This window comes from Haliotis rubra, unplaced genomic scaffold, assembly GCF_003918875.1.
Source record: "Haliotis rubra isolate DU_JTF1 unplaced genomic scaffold, ASM391887v1 Scf564, whole genome shotgun sequence".
NCBI lineage: Eukaryota > Metazoa > Mollusca > Gastropoda > Lepetellida > Haliotidae > Haliotis > Haliotis rubra.
Genome location: NW_025767262.1, coordinates 34,722 through 60,069, shown reverse-complemented (window position 1 = coordinate 60,069; position 25,348 = coordinate 34,722). Strand labels below are relative to the sequence as shown.

General features: G+C 40.2%; 2 protein-coding genes across 2 annotated transcripts; one reads left to right on the top strand and one right to left on the bottom strand.

Moving 5' to 3' along the window:
* Positions 1-2,594: 2,594 nt before the first annotated feature.
* On the bottom strand, positions 2,595-4,470 carry LOC124254122 (WW domain-containing adapter protein with coiled-coil-like). Its single transcript, XM_046687997.1, has 3 exons — positions 4,346-4,470; positions 3,166-3,287; positions 2,595-2,946 (listed from the first exon to the last, which is right to left on the bottom strand). Exons 1-3 carry the CDS (start codon positions 4,377-4,379, stop codon positions 2,755-2,757), a joined length of 348 nt encoding a protein of 115 aa, XP_046543953.1. The 5' UTR covers positions 4,380-4,470; the 3' UTR covers positions 2,595-2,754.
* Positions 4,471-21,043: 16,573 nt separating this feature from the next.
* Positions 21,044-22,915, top strand: LOC124254107. The gene is made up of 3 exons (XM_046687979.1): positions 21,044-21,157; positions 22,002-22,075; positions 22,658-22,915. The coding sequence occupies exons 1-3, from the start codon at positions 21,124-21,126 to the stop codon at positions 22,859-22,861; spliced, it is 312 nt and encodes a 103-aa protein (XP_046543935.1). The 5' UTR covers positions 21,044-21,123; the 3' UTR covers positions 22,862-22,915.
* Positions 22,916-25,348: the final 2,433 nt, after the last annotated feature.

Below are 25,348 nucleotides of genomic sequence, written 5' to 3'. Positions count from 1 at the left end.
AAGCATGGATTACTGTAGACCAATTCTAACCCGGATCTTCACGGGTTAAAAAATGTGGAAAATTACAAAACATTATGACATTCCTATTCATACGACACAATCAAAACGGCTCTAATGTGACATGAAAAGTGTGCCTATCAACTGAAACTTTTAAACATTGAAAGCATTTTGAAACATGTTAAACACGCCATTTCTTTTGTTTGTCATGGGGGTTTACATGAAAACATCTGGGGATTTACAGTGACGAAACAAGAAGCGGACATAAAATGTAGAATCATTAACACTGTCCCAGTATAAAACAGACGTGTGGAAAATCTGCCCCTAAGCTACTGAGTATGGTTTTACGTCGATTCTACTGATTATTTCAGAAATATCAAGGCGAGGGACACGGGAAATGTGCTTCACAAATTGTACCATGTGGGGAATAGAACCGGGGCTTCAACGTGATGAGCGGGGGCTTTAATCACAAGAATACCCCACCAACCCGAAAACCTGCCCGAACTGTCGCAGTACGCGAAACTTTTTTAAAACATTGCCAAAACTGTATAAAGATATACATAACATACTCTTTACATATTAAACAGTATTGGGAGTTTTGTGGAAAACAAAACAAAACCACACTGACACTAGTGTGTCATACAGCCCCTGATACAAATACAACCAAATAGACAACCAAATCAAGAACATGTGGACAGTCTAAATCACCACCGTTTCATTTTATGAAAACAAAGAAACCATTTTTTTCTGAAATATATGTGGGGCGGTGGGGTAGCCTAGTGGTTAAAGCGTTCGCTCTGTCGCCGAAGACCCCGGTTCGGTTCCCCACATGGGTACAATATGTGAAGCCCATTTCTGGTGTCCCCCGCCTTGATATTGCTGGAATATTGCTAAAAGCGGCGTAAAACCATACTCACTAACCCATTGCAATATATGTCTATAAATAGATGTTTGTCTACGTATATGCTGCCACCGACGAGACCTCATGTACAAATGGCGGACCCTACGACTGTGCTATTCGTGGTTACATCAATGGTGTTTACGCTATGGTATGTATGACTGACTAACCCAAAGCACATCAGTCAAGACGAGTTAAGTGTAAAGCTGATTTGGATTGATCTAACAAGCGATGTGGGACTCATTGGACGCGTCCGCGCCTTAATGAACATTCGAGACCTTAATGGGACTGTGGCCATGGGGCTGGCTCGGACAATCAGTGACCACTAGTCTGGTTAATGCAACGATCCAGCCGAACAGTGGTCAAACTGAATGTATTCATGAGAATTTGTCGTGTTCCTTGTTATACGCTATAACATTGAAACATTGATTTTCTTGTAACACTGGCCGTCATATTCAAGCGCTTATATAAGTGCGTCCTTTTGGTATTCCATGAAATGGCTTCTCAATTATGTCTGTTGGCATTGGCGAAAGTGGATCTAAACATCTCTTAACTTGATGTCTTTGCTATTGTGATTTAGTTATATTTCTGTAGTTGTTGCTTAAGTTTGCACTCAGAAACGCCAAGATGAAGATGACTGTGGACTGGAACTAATCGAATCTGTACCAGACAAAGTAGTGATTGATATAGTGAGCATCAATGCATGTCATTAAAGTACCCTCTATTTGGAGGTGCATAAAGAAATGTTGCCCTATTAATAAAGGTACCTGTGAAGATCCGGTTAGAATTGGTCTTCAGCAATCCATGACTGTCGGAAGAGGCGACTAACTGGATGGGGTGGTTAGGCTTGCTGACTTGGTTGGCACATGTCAATTATTGCGTAGATCAATGCTCATGATGCTGATCACTGGATTGTCTGGTCCAGACTCGATTATTTACAGACTTCTGTCATATAGACTGCTGTAATGTACTTATAAATAACTTGGCCACTTTTAAAACCAATCTCAAGACCCACCTTTTCTCAAAAGACATAGGCCTAGACTGAGTGGACATTGGTGATACATGTGACATGCATCCTCTCAAAGCACTTTTGAGCAGTTATACTGACTGGATTCTTGCCCTACATAAGTTCATAGTTGATGATGATGATGATGATGATGATGATGATAGCTGGAATCTTGCTAAGTGTGGGTAAAACAGCAAACAAACTTATCATTAAAAGATACATTTGGAATAAATGGACCCTAAACCACTTTTCAGAAAGAAAATCCTACATGGACTCTCAAGTGCTGATTTAGGCAAAAACTTTAAGAACAAAAAGTGGTATCGTAATGCTTAAGAGAAACACACATAAAATACCAAAGTAATGTACACCAGTATTGTATTCACTCTATTACATGCTCTGGTTTGTTTGTTTGTTTGTTTGTTTATTGTTTAACACTGCGCTCATCAAATGTTTCTGACCAATTGCAAATTACATCAATGGATATCTCATTCTGTATAGGTAACAAAAAGGCTTGTGAGATTAATATGTGAATATATCTTACAAAAAATCCTTAAATGAAGAAATATCAAAACACATTTTAAAAATGAGACACATGTAATGAAATAAACATATATGGAAGTGGCTGAACGATGATATCACCTAGACACTAAATTACAGGGGATGAATAAATAACTGAACTACAGTTGAGGTACTGATATATTTAATAGATATCATTAACATTATCATTGTTTCATATAACCAATAACTGTTGAAAATGTCCAAAATTGAATATCCAAAAGGTTTGTCCGAAAGTTCCTGAAAGGGATCGACACAGTACACCCAGTGTCGACCATATTAGTAGGTGCATTTTCACCTAACACACAGTGAAGATACTCTTGAGAAAACTAAACAAGGATGGCACACATGATCGTGGCTGTTTCAAGGCATCTTCGTCCACAAGAACAATCTCCATGTAGGCAGTGCTTTTAGGGGTTGGGACAGAGGTCAGGGGGTTGGGCAGGACAGACAGGGGGTTGATGTGGACCATCCACTCAGTATTGGGGCACTTAAGAGGGGAGACAGAAACCAGTCTTTAAGTCATAAAACAAAGGACCATAGAGGCAGAAAAAGCACTCAATGTACCATGTAAACTACAAAACTACATAGGACAATTATCTTTTAGTGAAAGAATTATATAATTGAACAATAATAAGTTACAATTCAAGGTGTTCATGGATGTAGGGAGCCTTGTGGTGTTTTCAAGTAGTCACTACATACAACCTACTGGATGAGGGACAGGAGTGTAGGTAGGGATGGAGGCAGGGGCGGAGGCAGGAGTGGAGGCAGGAGCAGAGGTAGGGGAGACCATCTGCACAGGAGATACTTTCTTGTGGAGCTTGACTTGACCTGCGGAAGGAAAATAAGCAATTAAGAATATTGGAAATACAGAGATTCATGACAAGTCTAGACATACACAGGTACCATAAACCCAGTCCTTTGAAATTGTCAGGGGCGACAACATCAAAAACAGGCACCCATTACCATCTGATTGTCTATGTAATGGGCTATTGGGATTACACTTTCTTACGAAGGTACAGATTTTAGTAGTTTTTGGCTGAGTCCCATCTTACACACACAGAATGAGGCACCAAGACTTTACAAAAAATGAAAGTCGGACAACCGGTAGTCTAAATCACATACTTTGTGTACCTCTCTGACATGTAATTGTGTATCTTAGCATGGCTCTCATGGCTGAAAGCTACGCTAACATGTATTACAGAAGAGAGGTTTCCAACAGGAACGGGGTATTCTGATTCAATTGATTAATAGTGTTTGGAATTGGTTGAACTCTCACAATTAATCATTGGTTCATTACCAGCGTGCAATCACCGAAAAAAATGGTTAGCGTCATTGGGTTGCAGATGTTCGTGTTCAGGTTGTTAATGCACATAAGTATACAGAAAAAAACACGAGATTTTCTGTTGTGTTTTGTTTTATATTTAGAAATTGCGCAAATTCCACATCCAATGTAAACTGATGCAATTTGCCTATTAAAAGGGATGACTAACATATCATGAACACAAACCTCCCAGAGTCCTCAAGAAATATTCAGTCCGACTTTTCAGTAATTGAAGTGAGTTTTCTAAAGATTAAAACACGTTTTCAGGCCCTGACAACTTCTGAGATATGTTCCATCGTCAACACAGTAGAATCTAGTTCCAAAGTCGTTTGTGTTCGATTATGAGAAAATGTGATCGATTGCGTGGTCGTTTGGTCACTGCGACCAATCCTCGATTATTTCAATTAGTCGGACCACCACTACTGATTAACAAACATTGCAGTTTATACAGAAGACAAGTTCAGGGAATCACTTATTATCTTTTGTGACCCTAGGCTAGACTAGAACATTGGAATTCAAAGCATAAACAAAGAAAACGGAGGATATAAAGAACACAGAAATATACCTTGGTGGTAAACCCTGGCAGCATTAGCATACATGATGCACAATTCACCAGATGTGAGGAACACAGAGCGAAATGACAGCAGAGTCGTGAGATTTGCGTCAGCAATAAACAACAAGATGGCGTCGTTTGTGTTAGACAACGGTTGTTATGGAGACGCTGCTAATCTCGCAACATTTCGTGCTGTCTTAGACTGGTTCGCGCATGTTCCTACGATGGATTGGAAGAGATCACAAAAATACGTTCAGATTCCGGTCTAACGTTCGAGTGGATTCTTAAAATAGTGCTAGGATGTTTCTGCGCAGTGTTAACTTGCGATTTGCACAAACGGAGCCCAGTTCAGAAGATGATTTCTGAGGATATTTATTTGACTTTCTTACTAAATTGTCTTTACATGCACTGGTATCACATCAGTATCATTTAATTTCCTTCGTCCTTCTTAAGTGTGATTAAACACTTGATTTATATGTAAAATTGTTTTTAACCAATAACCCTCGTATTTGGGTGTTTTGGGCGATTAAAAAGTCGACCATAAGTACGACGTTTGACCGAGCTTTCGAGATTTGTGTTTAGTTGAGAGTAATCTCCCTTGGTCTTTGGAGGTCTCTTTCAACGTATGGCGTGAAACAGCCTTTCCTTTTGCTTGCTAGCACTGCCGCCCACTCTTCCAGTAGGTACACTGCGTGCCGTGTTAAAGGCACTTGTGAACTAGAGGTAGTTGTTCCTTATAAAATATATTTACCACTTGAAATTGTATGCCATCGAATGTTGTTTTACGCATGGTGTTTGTACCTTCCGGCTTTTACAATGTGAATGAAACCTTTCTGCAACATTGCATCTGCAATACATATTATCTTGATTGGTGTCTAAATTACTTAAGAATGCATTTTCGGTGAAAAATGAAATAGAATATCGTACATCTGATATACATATGCGCGCTTGTCCCAACATATAATGCTGAAGGGTTTTTTTTAGCCAGTGTTATGCAGTCGAATGTAATATTATATAGCATGAATATAACTATTGTTGATATGGTAATGACTGTAATGAGCGGGGGAGTCACAGAGTAAATAAGTGGGCGGATGAAAGGGAGATTCAGTAAATGAGTGAGTGAGTGAGTGATATTTAACGTCACTTTGAACAATGTTATACTTGTTTCACGGCGTGTCAGCCTAATCTGTCAGGAACATTTTGTTGTAAGTATTTGACTTTTATCACTTTGGGAAACTCACGAGCACGGTCATGGTAGTTCCAATAGAATAAGGACAACTTGAGGACTCAGTGAGTAATTAAGTTTGGTTTTACTACGTTTTTAGCAATATTCCATCAATATCACGGCGGGGGACACCAGATATGGGCTTCACACATTGTACCCATGTGGGGAATCGAACCCGGGTCTTCATCGTAACGAGCGGACGCTATAACCACCAAGCTACCCAACCGCCCTACTTGAGGATTCAACCCACGATCACAGTTTGCTTAAAGCGGCGTTTACACGACAAACTAAAGTTTGACAACACAACTCGCCACCAACACCAATTTCAGAGTTGTCAAACTGTTGTCGAGAAAAAGGATCGGTCTCTATTCTCACCAACTTTTCCATCAAACTTTCGGCGTTGTCAAACTCGAGTTTGACGTGTAAAGTGTTGTCAAACTCGTGTTGATCAGAAACAACCAATCGCAGTCAACCAAATTGTCACCTGACCGCACCGATAGAGACATGGCGCTCAAATGACACAAAAGTTTGACAACATGCGTTTGACGTGTGAAAACGCGAGTTTGACAACTTTTAAAATTTCAACTAACATGTGTTGTCAAACGTTAGTGTGCCATGCGAAGGCCGCTTAATGGATGCAACTCTGCACAGCGGCGCCTTCGACAACGAAAGACTATTACTATAATAAAATATTGCATAATAAAAACAACTAACAATGTAAATTTGAAGAATACCAGAATGGGCAATTCAGGAATGAACGCAGTTCGTTTTAAGGCCTTGGTCAGCAATTCACATCCCAGCTAACTGTTGTGGACACATAACCAATGGCAGATATCATGAGAAACGGTGACACGCAATAACCACCAGATTCATATCAGTGGGCTCTTACGACAAGCATGGAGTTATGAGGACTTCTATATAATTCTTATCATTCATGTCTGTATAAATGATTTTCCTGGCCACTGAGTGAGTGAGTTTAGTTTTACGCCGCACTCAGCAATATTCCAGCTCTATGACGGCGGCCTGTAAATACTCGATTCTGGACCAGACAATCCAGTGATCAACAGCATGAGCATAGATCTACACAATTGGGATGAAAAGACATGTGTCAACCAAGTCAGCGAGCCTGACCACCCGATCGCGTTATTCGCCTCTTACGACAAGCATGGGTTACTGGATAACAATTCTAACCAGGGCCTTCACGGGTTCCAAACACTGACTTGAGTACATCCGTTCTTAATTCCTTCATCTAATTTAACCCAATTTAGATTATAACATACCAATAGATTTAGGTGGTATATTACCCACATGCAATACAAAAAAGACTGGCAGACTACATGCACATAAACATAAGTCTGACTGACTGCATGGAGCCGGGAGCAACACTGATCCCACTTCAGTGACGACGACGACAACATCCCCAATAACTCAAGGCGCAATTTAGTCCCCCGCCCACATCTCCCATCCAATGCCGACATTCATTTACTAGTGTCAACTGAGCGGACATGCGGGGCATATATCTCGATAATGTTATCATAGTATCAGACATGATTTATTTTCCAATAAAGGAAGCGTTTACTTTGAGAAGGTTCTTGTCTCGCTTCACGCAGACATCTTGTAGTTGCACTGCCAGCATTTAGCGTATATAATATGGTCTATTGAAAGGTACTTTCGTTAAGTTGACAATGATTTGGTGTGGGTCCCTTCAATGATTGTAGGAGAATGCCATTTAAATTTAATCAATCTAAATTGTTAAATTAGATAAATACAGCATGCCCACCAAGTGAACTCGACCTTCAGTTTCCAAGAGGTAGGCTACCGCCTGCATCTTAGATACTGACTGTTTAACTGTCGTCGCCATTTATAGTCATTGAGTGAGTGAGGTTTGAGTTTTCCGCCGCTTTTTAGCAATTTATTCACAGCAATACATATATCACGGCGGGGGACACCAAAATGAAATGTTTAGGTGCTTCAATCATTGTACCCTATGTGGTCTGTAATAAATCGAGTATCGACAACCCGGGTCTTCAGCGTGACGAGCAAACGCTTTCACCTACTTATGCTGACCCCACCGCCCCTTACGCCATTTATTCGTGTTACATACATACTCTCCCCAAAAGTCATACTGATCGGTCATCAGAAAGATATAACAGTTTTAACAGGACCAAAACCTAACACATCAACACACCCGAAACATTATTCGAGGGCCATATCATTATTAATCCCCGTGTGTCCTCTTGTCCAACGTAGGTCACTCTTGATAACACAACGAGACGAAAGAGCTTATTCCACCCAACCTTCCGCCCAAAAAGTGCTGGACACCAGCAATGGCAATGGCCGTCACACCTTGTACCCATTTGGGGAATCAAACCCGGGTTTTCAGTGTAACGAGTAATCGCTAACAAATAGCCTACCCCAACACCCCTACAATGGATTTGAAATGCCAGCTAGGTAACGCTAATTACATCATTTTCATCGATAACGGTACCTGATCTAGGCAATCTATTGCATTCAGACTTCCTGGGACAGTTTGCAGTCTTATGCCCGGGGCACATGTACCTCATGTTTCAAAGGTCTGATTACGCAATGCCATTTAGAAAGTGGTCAAATGTAACATACGTTATATTTGGGATTACAATTTCTTAGTAAAGTAAATTCACTTATAAAATTATTGAACTGCAGTGATGTTTGTTTATTTTTTCCCTCTGTAACTCTGCCCTTATTGAACTGGCCGTATTCGGGACGACGCAACAGCTAAGGCCGGATCAACCACCGCCGTTGACGCTGCTCCAGTCTTGTCACCCTCTTTTCTTCCTGCAACAACGCTGCTAGAATGACATTCTGACGGTGTCGGGCTCTGGCATACTCCATACAGAGCCAGTCTCAGCAAGTGTGGGGCTCTGGCATACTCCATACAGAGCCGGGCCAGTCTCAGCAAGTGTGGTGGGTCAGGCATCCTGATATACTGCTCAACCCATTCAGATCATTATTTATACCCCGGACCAGGCACGTCAAGATTCCCAGTGTCTAAAGGATACCCGTGCGGCGCCTGCTCGATGCATGTCCAGACTATGGTTGGTCACCTTCCGATTGGTTTATTCGCACGGACAACGAACAGGAACAATCCGAGTAGTGATCGATTCCCGACAGAATCGGTCTTTCCAATGTCAAAAACAGCCGATGATCGTCCAGTTCCCGTCGGGTATCTCTCAATTTTGCCGATTTTCAGCCCGACCGGGCATCGTAAACTTATCTTTCATGGTAAAAATGGATATGTGACCTAGGCATAAGCAATATCAGTACTGAGTACGAATGTACTTTTGGATGTTTCAGAGCTCTACTATAAACACGTACGTAAATTTATGATGGGATTTTTCAACAAAACTCCGGGCTAGAAGAAGCATTTCTACAAAATCAGCAAACTCGAAACCGTGTCATTGGATTGTCTGCTTCGTCACTTGATAGTCTCATACCCGTGAAGATCTGGGTTAGAATTGATCTTCAGTAGCCTAACCCATGCTTGTCGTAAGAGCGACTAACGGGATCAGGTGGTCTGGCTCGCAGACTTGGTTGACACGTCATTGTATCCCATTTGGGTAGTTCGATGCTCATGCTGTTGATCACTGGATTTTATTGTCCAGACTCTATTATTTACAGACCAGCACCTTATAGTTATTGCGTTCAACAAAAACGACGACGTGTGGTTTAGAGTGAAAAACATATACCCAGAGCATATAGTGGTCCAACGCTCAACTCAGTCATCAACCAGCCCTCCTACAGTCGATCCAAGTTTTATAACCAGAACAAGGCCGTTTCATCATAGGCTTCTTGTCCACCGTGAACCAGTGAGACTGTAGGGCACGTGCTGCACGAAATTCATATGCACATATGAAACGTCAAACGACACATTGGGTGATGCGGTACGGCAGTGGCCGCTTAGCGATCTACATGAATAGGCTACAGTCGGAAACAATGTCGAATACACTGGTTAGATCGTGAAAACGCCACCAAACAGCATCTAAAAACCGTTTCCTTTTGGAAGTTGCTGCATAAGAGGTGCAATTCTATTTTTGTTTTAATGATTTATGGTATCAAATGTAGGCACCACGAGGCTTCCGTAAATCAACTTAAAGTACAATTTTGAAAAACGCTATCAATTATCTACCTTATGATCAAGCTTTGTATTCACATATTCTCAAACATAATGCCATTAGATTAACGATCTTTCTATACATGGTCATTGAAATGCAAGTCGCCCATATTGTGTCTGGTGCTAATAGTCCAGGAGGAGGCAGCTGAATAATTTGAAATCGTAGCCAGTACTGATTTTGTTTGACACTATTATCAGTCAGTATGATCTCTTGGGCTCATAAAAAGGCCTGTAATACTCTCAGATTGTGGTATCAATTAATTTTTTTAGTGTGTGTTAGTGTGTGTTAGTGTGTGTGTTAGTGTGTTAGTGTGTGTGTGTGCGTGTGTGCGTGTGTTAGTGTGTGTGTGTGTATATAGTGTGTGTGTGTTAGTGTGTGCGTGTGTAGTGTGTGTGTGTGTGTGTGTGTGTGTGTGTGTGTTTGGGGCTTGCGAGCATTTTCGTCACATTTGGTTTGCTGCCCGTCAACACCTCAAAGTTCATCATGGATAGTTTTACTACTATCAATCTGAGCACTTTAATTTTGATTTCTGTGTATTGCTAATGGATGTAACAATTATTCGACATATTTTTGTTTTGGAAAAAAAATCAAAATGGCCGCCATTTTGTTTTGTTGTGTTATAACAGGGAGACTATATAAGGTTGTAGAGTATCCCTGGTTATAAGTACCTTTGTAATGAGTACTTGAACTTATACTTACAATCAGTTGACCTCCTTCATTCAGGTTTAATGGCCATGAACTACGAAAATACGAATAACATCCTCCTCAATATCACCCCATTACCGAAACCATTGATTTGTAAAAGTTAATATTTATCTAGCAGCGAAAGAAATTTACACAAGCCCCAAAACCCAAATCAGATGTCGAATGTTGAATAAAGCGAAATGAATAATTATCTGTTTCGGGTCAGGTTTCAAACCGTTTGACGTCATGCAGTCATGTCTAAAACCGATTATTCAAAACAGCCGTGAACAATTTACCAGACAGCTTACAACAGTAATACCCCTGTGTCAGAATTAGCTTTCTTTCCTTTATGCTCACAGTTTGATCTGGTCGAGCATACTAAAATATATACGGTGAAATTTGTTGTTCTACAAATCCATTTTGCTCCTTTCAAAGCGTTTTGCTCTGCCATGTAGAGCTCTCTAGACTATTCATAATCTATATAGATTGCTCAGAATGTCTGTGACAATTCAGTTTGGGTATATGTTGTTAATATATTTTTAACATGCAAAATAGAGAAAGGGCTAATTCAACGTGCTTGCAAGGATGTACATAAAAGTAGGGAGGTAACCGCATGGTGAATGAATAGGTTACACGGTTCATTTTCTGTAGAGTGAGTGAGATTAGTTTTACGCCGCGTTTAGCAATATTCCAGCAATATCACTGCGAGGGACACCAGAAATGGGCTTCACACATTGTGCCGATCGATGTGCGGAATCGAACCCGGGTCGTCAGCGTGACGAGCGAACGCTTTAACCACTAAACTACCCCATCGCCCCCATTTTGTGTGGAGCTTCCGCGTTCATCAAATTCAGTATATAATGGGTGTGTGTAATCAAAAAATGGAAAACTGAAACTTATTGTATTTAAACATTCTTGTGTTGATTAAACAAATGGGGAAATTTATGCCAGTTGTCAGTCTGTATTTGCATGTCATGGAATACTATCACATACTCATCTTCAGTGTCGCCGCCATATTGCTGGAATATTGCTGAGTGCGGCGTAAAACTAAACTCACTCACTCATCCTCAGTGCGCAATGGCTAACAAGGAAAAAACTCTGAAAAAACAACAATAGCTGAATGACCAGTGACTATTGTCTGCCCAAAAAGAGGGGCGGTGGGGTAGCCTAGTGGTTAAAGCGTTCGCTCGTTATGCCAAAACCCCGGGTTCGATTCCCCACTTGGATACAATGTATGGATTTCTGGTGTTCCCCGCCTTGATATTCCTGGAATATTGCTAAAAGCGGCGCAAAACCCAGCTCACTCACTCAGTGTAAAGTGACCAACAAGAAAAAACAAGGTGAGGTGAGGTGAAATTGGGTTTAACGTCGCGCTGGAGAATAATTCGCTCATATGACGACGTGCATGCGTGTGTACGTGTATGTGGGGCTGCTTGTACAATCCCAGACTGAAGCTGGTTTTATAGTGTTCGCCCACTGAGATACCATGCCGCAGTGAAGCATTAATACCCCACTCAGACACATTATACTGACTCCGAGCCGACCAGTCCTTGTTGTTCCCATTAATGCCGAGCGCCAGGCAGGGACCAACAAGTACCATATTTTAACGTTTTTTGGTATGACGCGGTCGGGGACCTCCGGGCGGTCGCTCTAACCACTACACCACGGAGGCGGTCAAGAAAAAACCCAAAACAACAAAACAAATAGTTTCAACAGGTTAAACAGGTTCCATTGGGTGTAATAGGCACAGGTGCGATGCTTATATGGATGAATCAGTGAAAAACACAGACTCCAGGTATTTCGTTGTTGCCTCAAGCTACAATGCAGTACTCCCGCCATACGACGACGGCTTTGTGACCAGACTGTCAAGTAAGTGAGTGAGTGAGTGAGTGAGCGAGTTTAGGTTTAAGCCATACTCAGCAATATTCCAGCTAAATGGCAGCAGTCTGTAAATAGTCTGGACCAAACAAACCAGTGATCAAACACCATGAGCATCGATCTACGCAGTTGGAATATGATGACACGTTTCAACCAAGTCAGCGAGCCTGACCACCCGATCCCGTTAGTCGCCTCTTACGCCAAGCATGGGTTACTGAAGATGTATTCTACCCCGGATCTTCACGGGTATGAGACTACCAAATGACGGAGACGATCCAATGACACGGTAGCGAGTTTGCTGATTTTGTAGAAATGCTTCTTCTAGCCCGGATATTCACGGGTAATGAGTTTTGTTGAAAAATCCCATCATAAATTTACGTACGTGTTTTTAACTGATTCTAAAATTCCGTTTTGTGTTACATAGGAATAAATGTACACTTCCCCTTTCAATGAACGCTTTAACCACTGATCTATACCTTACCACCTTCGTATCTCTTAGGACAGTATCTTAAGTGTTCACGTGAAAGTGATGTGGCCTTTACCAAACTTCATAGCAATAACTAAAAAAAGAAGTATTCCAGTAGTATTCTTTCTATACACCTTCTGTATTATAACATTTCCCCTGAACTGTCCATCTTCCTGTGTCTGTTTCTAATAATTGTTTGTGATGTAATTAGTTATTGTAAATATCTTTGGAGAGGGGTTTCATAAGTTGTAAGGACTTATCCCCGATCCTTTTCACATTGTGCATAAAATATGTTTAAACTAAAACTAAACTAAAACAAGTGTTTACTGAACATGTCCCCAATGCGTAAAATTGAAGGGATAATGTGAGCAAATATTTGATCAAAGCTGAGTTTTCCAGTGCAATTATTTTACAATAGGATTAATTGTTTCTTTCAGTGACTACTAAACATATGTTGTCATCTTAATCTCACTGGTCTTCTTACACATTCACTCAGTCAAATCACTTAACGTTAGGCATGCACGTATTGGTGCATGAAGGGGAATAACTCTGGTTGGCATATCTAATATTCCTTGTTGGTTAGTTGTTACTTGCCTATGTTGTTGTTTGTTCTGTTTTTGGCGTTCATTTTAACAGAATCGATCTTCAGGAACACATTCTTGTCGAATGGCGACAATGGAACTTGGCGGTCTCCGTCGCTGGCGTTGTTGACACGTCATCATATCCAAGTGTAGAGATGGATGCTCATGATGTCAATCACTTGATTGTGTGGTAGCGACACGATTATTTACAGAGCGTCGTCATATGACTGGGATGCTGTCGCATGCAGCGTTGAACAACAGAACAACATGAAAGTTGTAAGCATCATCTACGTAGATGTTAAAAAGAATTTAGACTGTGGCACTCATAGACTTGGGATGTCGTATTTTGCGTTGCGTCATCTTTATTATGTGTACAGGCGCGTCTTTTACGAATGTATGAGCAACTGCAGCGGAACTATTATTACATAAACTGGGGACAGCTTATATTGCTTTGCGTGGTCTTTAAAATACCCAGAACCAGAGACGGTTTTTTCGCGAATGCATAAGGCGCTGCTATGGATGCACATGCTAATACCTCTCCCGGTCAAGACAAATCGTTTCGAAGCAAAACATCTGATGTCAATTCGATTGTTCTTATCAGCCGGAATAGTGGAATATGTGTTTTTCTTTACCATCCAGTAACATGGCACATGGCACTTCTTTGAGAGGCATTTAGAACTTGGAGCAGTAAGGAAGGATAACGATATAGGGATGAACCACTTCTTTATTACAGTATAGGGATGAACAACTTCTATATTACAGTATAGGGATGAACAACTTCTATATTACAGTATAGGGATGAACAACTTCTATATTACAGTATAGGGATGAACAACTTCTTTATTACAGTATAGGGATGAACAACTTCTATATTACAGTATAGGGATGAACAACTTCTATATTACAGTATAGGGATGAACAACTTCTATATTACGGTATAGGGATGAACAACTTCTATATTACAGTATAGGGATGAACAACTTCTATATTACAGTATAGGGATGAACAACTTCTATATTACAGTATAGGGATGAACAACTTCTATATTACAGTATAGGGATGAACAACAACTATATTACAGTATAGGGATGAACAACTTCTATATTACAGTATAGGGATGAACAAACTTCTTTATTATCTTTCCTTATGGAACAGGTCCTTTTAACAAAACATGTTTGACGATTTATTGACCAATCCGTAATCAAACAGAAGAATGGAACCGGAGAATGCATCATATCACAAAACGACTTACTGCAGCTGTCCATAGCAAAAAAACCCATACAAACATATAGCAGCGCACAGGCTACATCATTAGGGCCTGGTTTTCTCTATATCCCTTCGCCAAAATACTCACTGTCACATCAGAGCACCAACGGTGCCAATAATAGCCGTAATGCGAGATACAAGACCCTGTAACCAGACGGAGTGAACTATATGACTTGTTAATAGCTGCCGAGTGGGTGAGCTCAAGTGATCCCAGAACGGAATCAAAGAGCTCAAAGTGGCTTGATCCTGCCCCCGAAGGGCGTTGAAGACGGCGGAGAGTTTGGCCTGTGTGAGTTTAACAGCTGAGTGCTATATTTAGGGACTAAATCGGACTTAAGCAGAAATGAAGGATGCGTCATTAGTGTGATTATTTTCATACATGCTTCATATATGCATGATCTTCTCATACACTAAACGCCAACAGAAACGTTACCCTCCTTCCTTAATGACGGAGATACCTATCTTTAGCTGGCGTTGTGATGCGTGGACGTCCACTTCTTGGTCTGTCTACGGTGACCCCAGTCTGTCTGAAGCCCTAAATAAGTCTTATAACCGTGATACGGTGGCATCCGAGGGCGTTGGCAACAGCATTGTATGTCGACCCCATCTGCACCATCCCAATGGTTCTTTCTCTCCCTTCAGCTATTAATTGTGGCATATTTCTCGTACTTGTGTATCATATCATGTATTCTGGGCTCTCTTTATACCCTATAGAATCATTCCACGTCTGAAATGGATGTAAATACTGCTTGAATATTGCTGCGTTTTGAATATTGCAAGTTACATTGCAAGCAAAAATATTAACAAAGATAATTTTTGATGTTCCTAAACATTTTTCACAATATCAAAGACACGTTTTACTTGTTTTCACTAATGCAAATCAGTAGAAAATGTTTTAAAAGACTGAAATCATAGCAATGATTATTTTACAATTTTACACACTCTACAACAGTTGTTTCTTGTTATAGTAGTTGAAAAATGGTGACTTTAAATGGTTTATCATTGTCCCAAAGCAGAATTATATTTCAACCTTTCTTTTGGACATCAAAATCACTATTATAGGTTTATTTCAGCATGGACGAATATAGGACAATTTAACTCTTCTGAAAAAGATGCATTTTACCCAAATATGAATGCATTTTAGAATTTTACTTCGTGATTTGCATAAGCTGTGTTGTTAAGGTTTCTTGTAAACTAAAACCTTCTGACATATCTTTGATAGTTTTTCAGTAATTCATAAAGGTAGGAGGGTAACGTTTGTTTTGGCGTCTAGTGTATATACTTATATGAAATATTTACTTGAATTTTTTTCATAAACATACTGCCAACATAAAATTTGTTAAGTAACTTATGTGTAACACTGATGGTTCTCGAGTCTGCCACCATGAAGGGACGGGATCCGGAGTGGGCGGGGTGAGAAGTGCTATGCACATGTGCACATGTTGAATTACTATTGAATGTGATTGACCTTTGGTCTAAATAAACATTCATCATCTTAAATGTATAAAGATATTCACCATAAACAATGATTTACATGATGGGAACTGGTCAAGTTAAGACTGACTGACTGACTGAGTTTGGTTTTAAGCCGCTTGTAGCAATATTCCAGCAATATCATATCACGGCGGGGAACACCAGAAATGGGCTTCACACATTGTACCCACATGGGGATTCGAACCCGGGTCTTCGGCGTGCCGATCCAACGCTTTAACCACTAGGCTACCCCACCGCCCCGGTCCAGCTAAGAAAAGGTAGGTAATATCACAGCCGCAAATTAGATTTTGCATTTAATTCATATGACATGTTGAAACAGAATACACTTTTTTGTCAGTCTAAGATAATTTTTGTTACCAGTGTTTTATACACCCAAAGCAAGAAAATATGTAAATCGTTATTCGTAAACTCCGGTTCGTTCCTTTATGAATTTGTATTAAGTAAAAAGTAACTAAACACAAACATGTTGTGTTTATTATAAGAATTATTGTGCATTTGATTATATTGATGTCGTGAATTAGTGCTCTATATTTCTAATCGTCAGCCATATCTCACTGCAACCTGTTGAAATAAGCTGTAGCGTGACTTTTGCGTGACTTTTGAGTTTCTTTTAAGTATATCTGGTCCATTTCAGTGAATACAAACACGTGTCAGAATGAAGCGTAATCACTATGTTCTCAGCCGTGCAAATACATATTTGCTGCAATGATCATTTTACGGAACATCGATCTGATTCACAGGTTCGTGTTTGTTTGTTTCATATATAATATGGCGAGGTGATGATGATAACCTCTATTAATAACACAGTCCCAAAATAGTTTTCCCCACGGCTTTTTTTGGTCTGGTGTTTTATAAGCTGCTTCTTGGTGATTGCACACTAAAATCTGTTGACTAAATGTCCAGGTTATTGGTAGTTCTAGACAAATTCTAAGGTCAGAATTCTTTACGGAATTCTTTACGGAATTAGCTTACGAGCCACAACTTGCTGCCTTTAATGTACCTATAAGGGCAGGTTCTGACTTCTGTGCTGCGGTGTTTGTTGGTCAGTAAATGTTATGAGTATTTTGCTGAATTGAGAAGTGGGCTGTACCGTCGTAGCATAGATCTCCAATGTCCTTCGACGTCAGCTTCCTCACGCAGAGAAATTCATTTTAAAGACCAGGCTCTCTTTGCTGAGCCCTTCTCTAAAGATATAGGCATATCCTTCATCCCTTTGAGCTTCTGTTGGAGCATCAGCTTGGGCCAATTAGGGAGTTCAAGCTCCAGAAGTGCCCACATTCAAGAAAACATTCAGTTTAAATCTCGTTTAAAGAAAATTAGATCAAAGCTACAAATACCTGTGCTGTGTCTGTCCTTGAAGAGGTTGATTGTACGAAATAAGATATGTGGAGTCTTAACCAGCTCACTAGGATCATGTCTAACGAAGGAGCTCACCACTATCATTCTTCTCTCAATCAATGAAAATAAGTTTATGAAGTCGGCCTGTAAAATTCTTTGAAGACTGCCAGCCAATGAACTTGGTCCAGCTCAAGTTTGAGAAAGCCGGGATTTTTATTTATGCAACTAGAAAATACCCTCAAATCCTTTTCCCCATCCTTGCAAATCATCTCCGCCAGAACTGCCTCATCAACACACTAAATAATTCGTGAAGATCTTGGTTAAACCCGTGAAGTCTTTTGTATCCCATGCTTGTCGTAAGAGGCGACTAATGGGATCGGGTGGTCAGGCTCGCTGACTTGGTTGACACATGTCATCGGTTCCCAATTGCATAGTACGATGCTCATGATGTTGATTACTGGATTGCCTGGTCCAGACTCGATTATTTATAGACCGCCGCCATAGAGCTGGAATATTGCTGAGTGTGGTGTTAAACAACAAACGAACCAACCAAGCCTCATCAACTATGAAAACGGCTGAAGAACGTCATAACCTGTGATCACATCCACCGTTATCACAAGAAGGCTGTCGTCACGTTTAAGCATATTATCCTACATTACCATACATTTCAATAATTTTCATAATCCACAGTTGTCCTCCGTGTAACGACAGATCTCGTCACCATGTATCAGTACCTCGGTATAGCAATGTTAAATGAGAACAGCCAGGATGGTCTCTGAACCTCTAGGTGTATAACACACTTAGGCATTTCGTGGTAAATCTCAGTAAAACCGCTAATCCACTGACGTCCCACCTAACACAGTCAGCTGGAATGGTTACCGGAGATTGTTCTGGCATTGATTGAGTTGGTCGGATGTCTGGTCCTTGTCACGAAGAACGAAGCTGAAAAGAAGCTGGTGGACAATAGATTGTCTATCTTAGTACACAAACAGTCGTCAAACTGTCTGAACAAATATAGTACAATCTTGCATGTGACGTGCAGTATTAAAGTAAAACACATCCGTGATGTTATTCTTTTGTTTTAATGCTCTATTATTTTGCTAATTATACCTAATTTTGAACAATCATCTCAAACAATTTACTCTTGAAAAAGACGAAACTATAATTTTTCATATTATCTGAATGATTTCATATTTCGGCGCCAGCTGTTTTTTCGTTTGAGGACATCATCTTCAACCTCAGCTACGACGACACATAACGGTACAGGCGGAGTATGTCTAACACAGCCTGCCATCATACCATAAACATGTGTATTTTTGTCTCCCCTGCCGTTAGCCATGTTATCACGTTCAAGTATGATTTCTCGATCACACTACATAACTGTTATACCCGTGAGGATCAGGGTTAGAATTGGTCTTCAGTAACACATGCTTGTCGTAAGAGGCGACTAACGGGATCGGGTGGTCAGGCTCGCTGACTTGGTTGACACATGTCATCGTATCCCAATTGCTTAGATTGATGCTCATGCTGCTGATCACTGGATTGTCTGTACTCGATTATTTTCAGAGCCCCGCCAAATAGCTGGAATATTGCTGAGTGCCGCGTTAAGCAACAAACCAACCAACCAAAAATATTGCTGATACTGCTCGCAACATATTGACAGCACGCTCACTGTTTCATGAAGACTTCTTTCAAATCCGGAATGGCCATGACTTCCATCCATGTTTACGACAGCTTGTTGAAAGAAGGAGATGTTTAAACCAACGTGTAAAACGAATCTGAATCTTGTTTTTAAATACTACTTAACATACCATAACTCAATTCCACCTATCCACTGAAACATTTCATGAAAATATAAGTTTAGATTTCTTTGTGTTCATTAACTGTGCACATACTCTTGCCTGAGGAGAATTTCAACAGCGTTATTTTCATTTCATTTTTTGAGCCTGTGCTAGGCAACAAATGAATGCCCGAAGGTCGGGATTCGCTGCATCAATTAGATCCATCCTGCACATTGTGGTTTCTTACCCAATTACCCTGCTCTTATATTCGAGAATTAACACAAGAAGTACGGATCATGAATTTACACATTTTATGAAATTGATTTTGATCGACACTTGTTTTTAGACTCCTTTACGAGCACAGTGTTGGAATTTAATAAGAGCGTTGCAAGTATCCAACACCAGCCCTTTAGATATGACGTAGAAATTTTGGCTTGTGTCAGTTCATTTCAAAAACATTTTTATGATATACCAATCATCCTACTTTTAGTTGAATGGGGAATTACACAACAGTGTCTCCTATGCATAATGAAGGGTTTACAGGAATGATCTTCATGTTTAAATTACCACGATCTTCAGTTGGCCTATTTATTGGCATGGTCAAGCATGCCGGCTGACGGAGAAGCAGCTCTTCTTGTATAAAGTGAGTTCTGAATATTGACTCGGTTTCTGAAATTATAGAAGACTGAAAAAGGGCAAAGAACAAAAATTCTGGTTTGTTTTCTCGTTAAAAGCTTCAATAACAAGTCTCCTTGAGTTGCCTGGGGGACAGCTTGACACTCTGGAGAACCTTAATGAGCTGAGGACGATTTATAGAAGGTGGGTGATTAGAACGCAACCCTCGACCAAGGACATCCCAACGATGCTCTACTGGTGTCAGATCCGACGAGTAAGCTGGTCTCTGCATCCTTACAATATTATGTTGGTTTATCATCCCCCGCCTCATAGTTGGTAGTATACGAACAGAGATCAATGGGGATTTTCTCAGTAACTATTTAAGTAAGATAATTAACATTGTTACTTGTCATGATCTAAATGAGTTTAACAATTGGTGTCTGAAATTCCTTTTACGCAGTTAAGGTGCTTGCTCCATGCTTTTCAACTTTGTGCACACTGTGTGAAATGGTGATTCAGAAACTACGATGCTAGTTTAACTAAGACATCAATACAATGGGAGTGGCCTCCCCTTGTGCTATCAACGTCTGACGTGAGCCAGGAACCAAAGACTTATTTACCGTCCCCATTTCGCGACGTTTAACGTGACAATCATTTAATTCTTTTCTGTATTTTAGCTTCTGAATGAAACACAAGTAGCCATACTGTTCTCTTATGGATGTAAATATTATTCCCCGTGCTGAATGATTTCTTTTTTCTTCGTGAAACAAATGCTGAAAACTTTGAACAGATGAAACTTTAGTTGCCAAACTCTAGTGTTAATGCTACAATAGTATATATGGCGACATGAATTTGTGTACTGTGAAGATTTAATGGCATTCAGCTGTAAAACAGATTACTTGGTTGGTGGCCTTTCTTCTCTAAACATTTAAAATATTGATATTCCGAATAATATTGTATAAAAATACATACTATTTTGTCAAAATCTGATTTTATTACAACAAATAATAGATTTGCCTAAAAGAGTTTGTCGGCTGGGAAGGTTTTGCGGCATTGAACTGTTAATACTAGGCTGGCAACCCGTCTAGCGTTGCTAGCGTCTGCACAGCAGCGGCCGAGGACCAGTCTAAACGATCCAGTATATGCTACCCAGTTTACGGAAAGGGACGAGAGGCGACGGTCGCTGAGACGGATCTCCATGGAGACCTTCACACACAAACGACGCCATTTTGGTTGTTGATTCTGCACTTTGTTTCCACGTCTGTGTTGACATTTTGCTCTTTATCCCGCACGTATCTCACGTTCTGCACGATGTATGCTTCAGTTGCTTTGGCCTATCATCAAGGTATCTAGTAGTGGTGTCTGTGTTAAATTGTTTGTGCTTTTTACCTTTTATTTCGTAGAATTCGTAGATGAATTTTGGCGGATTGTATCCCAAAGTAGAATCGTGTGGTGAAGCTTTGGTAACACTAACTCTGTCTAAGGAAATGACTGACAGACGCAGTAAGAGACACTCCATGTACTTCGTCGGTTCCTCGTCTACTTTCAAGGACTAGATCATTTTCTTTGTGTTTGTCTGTGAAGTGAATGTGTGTATGTCGCTTCTATTTTTGCAAAAGGCTTCTAAACTGCATTTTTGATTATCTAGGTGAAGTAACTTCTGTTATTAATTTTAGTTCTATCCTGTGAAAAAGCATGTAAGTGATAATTGTGATGAATGATGGGAAATAACACTACATGCAGATCTATGTCTCCCTTTCCCATGTCTATGGGATCTACCCAAGATTAACTGACATGTAACAAGATGTTTTGAGGATAGAGTGTCCATTATAAAAGAAAGTACAACAGTATTCATTGGAGTATTTTTTTATACTTTCTTATTCACTCTGGTGTCAAGGGGAGGAAAAGGAGTTTTTTCTGCCCACATATATTTAAAAATACCACATTGAATAAATTCACTGACACTTAACCCTATGTCGTTGGGATAATTTGATTAGACTCTTCAAAACAAATAGCATTAACGAACAACAAGAATCCTCATGATTCTTACATTTAAACTCAGGTCTCCATTTGCGGCAATAGCTAATAGTCAATTTGTCTGTTGTATTTGCTCTGTTCATTGAGCATTTACCTGCTACTATGTTGATCCATGTGTATATTTATATATCTCTTTTTTAATTCCATTCCAGCTCTGGACGATATCCACAGGTTTAGGACCTACCCGGCCCCTGTCTCCCAAAAGACTCTCCCAGTCCCTGATCCTGTAGGTCATCTTTAGGTTCAAGTTGTTCGAGTTTGTCCTATTAGCTAGAACATATAACAAATATCGACAACCAGTTTCATGGAAATTATGTTATTAAGACGATTATGGAATAGAGTTTTGATAAAAAAAAGACACAAAGTTTAAAATCATATAATAAATGTAACTCAACAGACCACATACATATCTATAATATCTAACATTTCCAAATCCCGATCCATACTAATGTTCCAAGACATTACCAGTTCATATTCCACTGACAGTAATATGTCATATTCCTTATTGAAACACACACATTTCATGAAATGTGCTCACTATAGCAATTCTATATTCGATTATTGTACTAACCTTCACAATGTTCCAGCACGTTTTTGCTATCCTAACACCAGAACACTAAAGTTATTATCCATAAGTATGCATTGTAACATGTATGTATGGTATTGTGTAATCTATTCTGTAAACTTATTGTTTGTCTACTCCAAAAACATTGTCCACTTTCCCAGTTCTCTTAATGCAAGCCGTCTGACTAAACTGTCCATCAATACTGGTTTCAGTGATTTAGAAATTATGTTTCCTCTCTATAAGCGCCCCGGTGTCTTCACGATCACCGTCAACCCCCTCTACTCCCTGCCCGACACCCTGCCCTCCTTCCCCGTCCTTGCCCCCAGAGCCCGTCCTCAAGTTGTGGAGATCGATCTTGGTGAAGAATCCAAGCAGCCCCAGTCGTGCTCGGCTGTCCTTGTGTCCTGTGTGAAACACATGTTCCAGAGTTTCTTCACACAGAGATAGACTTGGATGTGTTTGTTGTGCCAGTGTTGTGTGAACTGATAGCTTTTGGACCTTTCGGACAAACATTTTGGACTTATTTGGCTATAATATACATATTGTTTCATACATGATTAAAAATCATATGATAATATACTTTCGATGTGTATGGTAAACATTGTTCTTTCAAGAAAGCGTGTGTGTTTTCATATTTTACTCCAGGAAGAGACAATTTGATACAATGATGTGGGGGTACAGATCGGGGCTGTTTTTGTGTTAAAATTGTCTGGTGTGTGCAGCGAAAAATAAAACATCCCAGTCCTCATTTCCCACCCGTTGTCCGAATATTAGGTAATCGTGTCCCTAATTTTGAAGATTATTAGACATTATTACACACATGCGGATCTGTGACAATTGCTGTTGAGCGCTACCGAACGAGTGTTTCGTTTGTTCCGAAGTCTGACTCTGTGTACACTTGCTAAGACAACCATCATGACAGATTTGCACCGAACCGTTTGGCACCATGACTTCTAGATGTAAGGTTAGATCTATGCATGATTCGCCTCGACTCTTTAACTGCACGGAGAACGCACCAACGATTTAAAGTGGCAGATCATACATTTACTTCTTGTGTACCCAGATCGGTTCTACTTTTGGTTTGCGCAGCATGCTATGCGCACTTGCAGACAACTGTAGACAGGAGTCAAGTTTATGAAATTCGTGCCTCCACCGTCGAAGATGCCGATCTTAGCTGCAATCGCGATCTTAAATCCATGTCGTCTTACAATCGCTTCTGTGCAAGTGGAGTAGGATATTTGTATGATGATTGTACTACCATGACTATGGTTCAGTGTGCATTCGGACTTTATTTTCAGCTCCCTGGTGAGTATACAACCAAGGTTAATAATAACATTCCCAAATCTGCCTACCGGGTATCCATTCACCGCTGTGTGAACAGCCCACAAAGTCAGCCGTTTAACCCACCCAGCCACCGTGGCTTCCACAAGTGGGTTACACGGCTGGGTGTGTTAGGAGGCTGACTTTGTGTGCTGGCCAGTAGGTGCCTGACTCGGAGGATGTGGGTTCGAATCCCAGATGGGACTGAACCCAATAAATAAGTACTAGAATCTGCACTTTACAAAGAAAGTTACACATGTTATATTTGGGATTACACTTTCTTAACCCTAACCTGCTCAGCCACCGCGACTTCCACAGGTGCCTGACTCTGTGGGTTCGAATCCCGGATGGGACTCAACCCCCAAAAGTACTAGAATCTGTACTTTGCTAAAGAAAGTGTAATCCCAAATATAACATTTGTTACATTTGACCACTTTATAAATGGAATTGTGAATTCCATACATATTTGGAAAACTGAACGCTCTGCGAGAGTTGCGGTCACTCTAACTTTGCAATTTAACGGAATAATTTTGTGTTCAATTTTCTAACTCATATTGTTTAAGATTCAATACCGGTTTGAAAATCAAAGAGTGCTAAATGTCCAAGTTTGTGTCCACATAAACCTGTAAATATAACCACGTTTTATGGTACATCGATAAAATACCGCTACGGCTTTATGTAAACTGTAAGCGAACTAAATACTGCCTATTATCTGAGCGACATGATGACATATAAATGTTAGATTCGTATGGTCATGTTTAACTTGAACTTAACGTGAATTTTCCCCCATAACGTCAAAATACGGCGGAGAGGTCAACCCGTACAAAGACAAAGGGGGCATAACTCTGCTATGCTTAAACGTTATCCTTTATGTCCAACCCACGCCCTACAAAAAAAACTATATGCCAGAATATATCCCAAAAGGACATCCCAAAGATGCTTTATTGGTGTCAGAATCGGTGAGTAAGCAGCTCTCTGAATCCTTACAATATTATGTTGGTTTATCATCCCCCCGCCTCATAGTTGGTAGTATACGAACAGAGATCAATGGGGGTTTTCTCAGTAACTATTTAAGTAAGATATTTAACATTGCTACTTGTCATGATCTAAATGATCTAAACAATTGGTGTCTGAAATTCCTTTTACGCGGTTAAGGTGCTTGCTCCATGCTTTTCAACTTGGTGCTCACTGTGTGAAATGGTGATTCAGAAACTACGATGCTAGTTTAACTAAGACATCAGTACAATGGGAGTGGCCTCCCCTTGTGCTATCACCGTCTGACGTGAGCCAGGAACCAAAGACTTATTTACCGTCCCCATTTTACGTGACAATCATTTAATTCTTTTCTGTTTTTTAGCTTCTGAATGAAACACAAAGAGCCATGCTGTTCTTTTATGGATGTAAATATTATTCCCCGTGCTGAATGATTTCTTTTTTCTTCGTGAAACAAATGCTGAAAACTTTGAACAGATGGAACTTTAGTTGCCAAACTCTAGTGTTAATGCTACAATAGTATATATGGCGACATCAGTTTGTGTACTGTGAAGATTTAATGGCATTCAGCTGTAAAACAGATTACTTGGTTGGTGGCCTTTCTTCTCTAAACATTTAAAA

What these genes read in the sequence shown, in the direction of transcription:
- LOC124254122 (XM_046687997.1), bottom strand. Translation starts at nt 4,379, where the DNA reads ATGTATGCTAATGCTGCCAGGGTTTACCACCAAG. An exon ending in TGCCAGGGTTTACCACCAAG is followed by an intron (nt 3,288 to 4,345) that starts GTATATTTCTGT and finishes TTCCTTCCGCAG; the next exon opens with GTCAAGTCAAGCTCCACAAG. An exon ending in ACACTCCTGTCCCTCATCCA is followed by an intron (nt 2,947 to 3,165) that starts GTAGGTTGTATG and finishes TCCCCTCTTAAG; the next exon opens with TGCCCCAATACTGAGTGGAT.
- LOC124254107 (XM_046687979.1), top strand. Translation starts at nt 21,124, where the DNA reads ATGTATGCTTCAGTTGCTTTGGCCTATCATCAAG. An exon ending in TGCTTTGGCCTATCATCAAG is followed by an intron (nt 21,158 to 22,001) that starts GTATCTAGTAGT and finishes ATTCCATTCCAG; the next exon opens with CTCTGGACGATATCCACAGG. An exon ending in CTCTCCCAGTCCCTGATCCT is followed by an intron (nt 22,076 to 22,657) that starts GTAGGTCATCTT and finishes CCTCTCTATAAG; the next exon opens with CGCCCCGGTGTCTTCACGAT.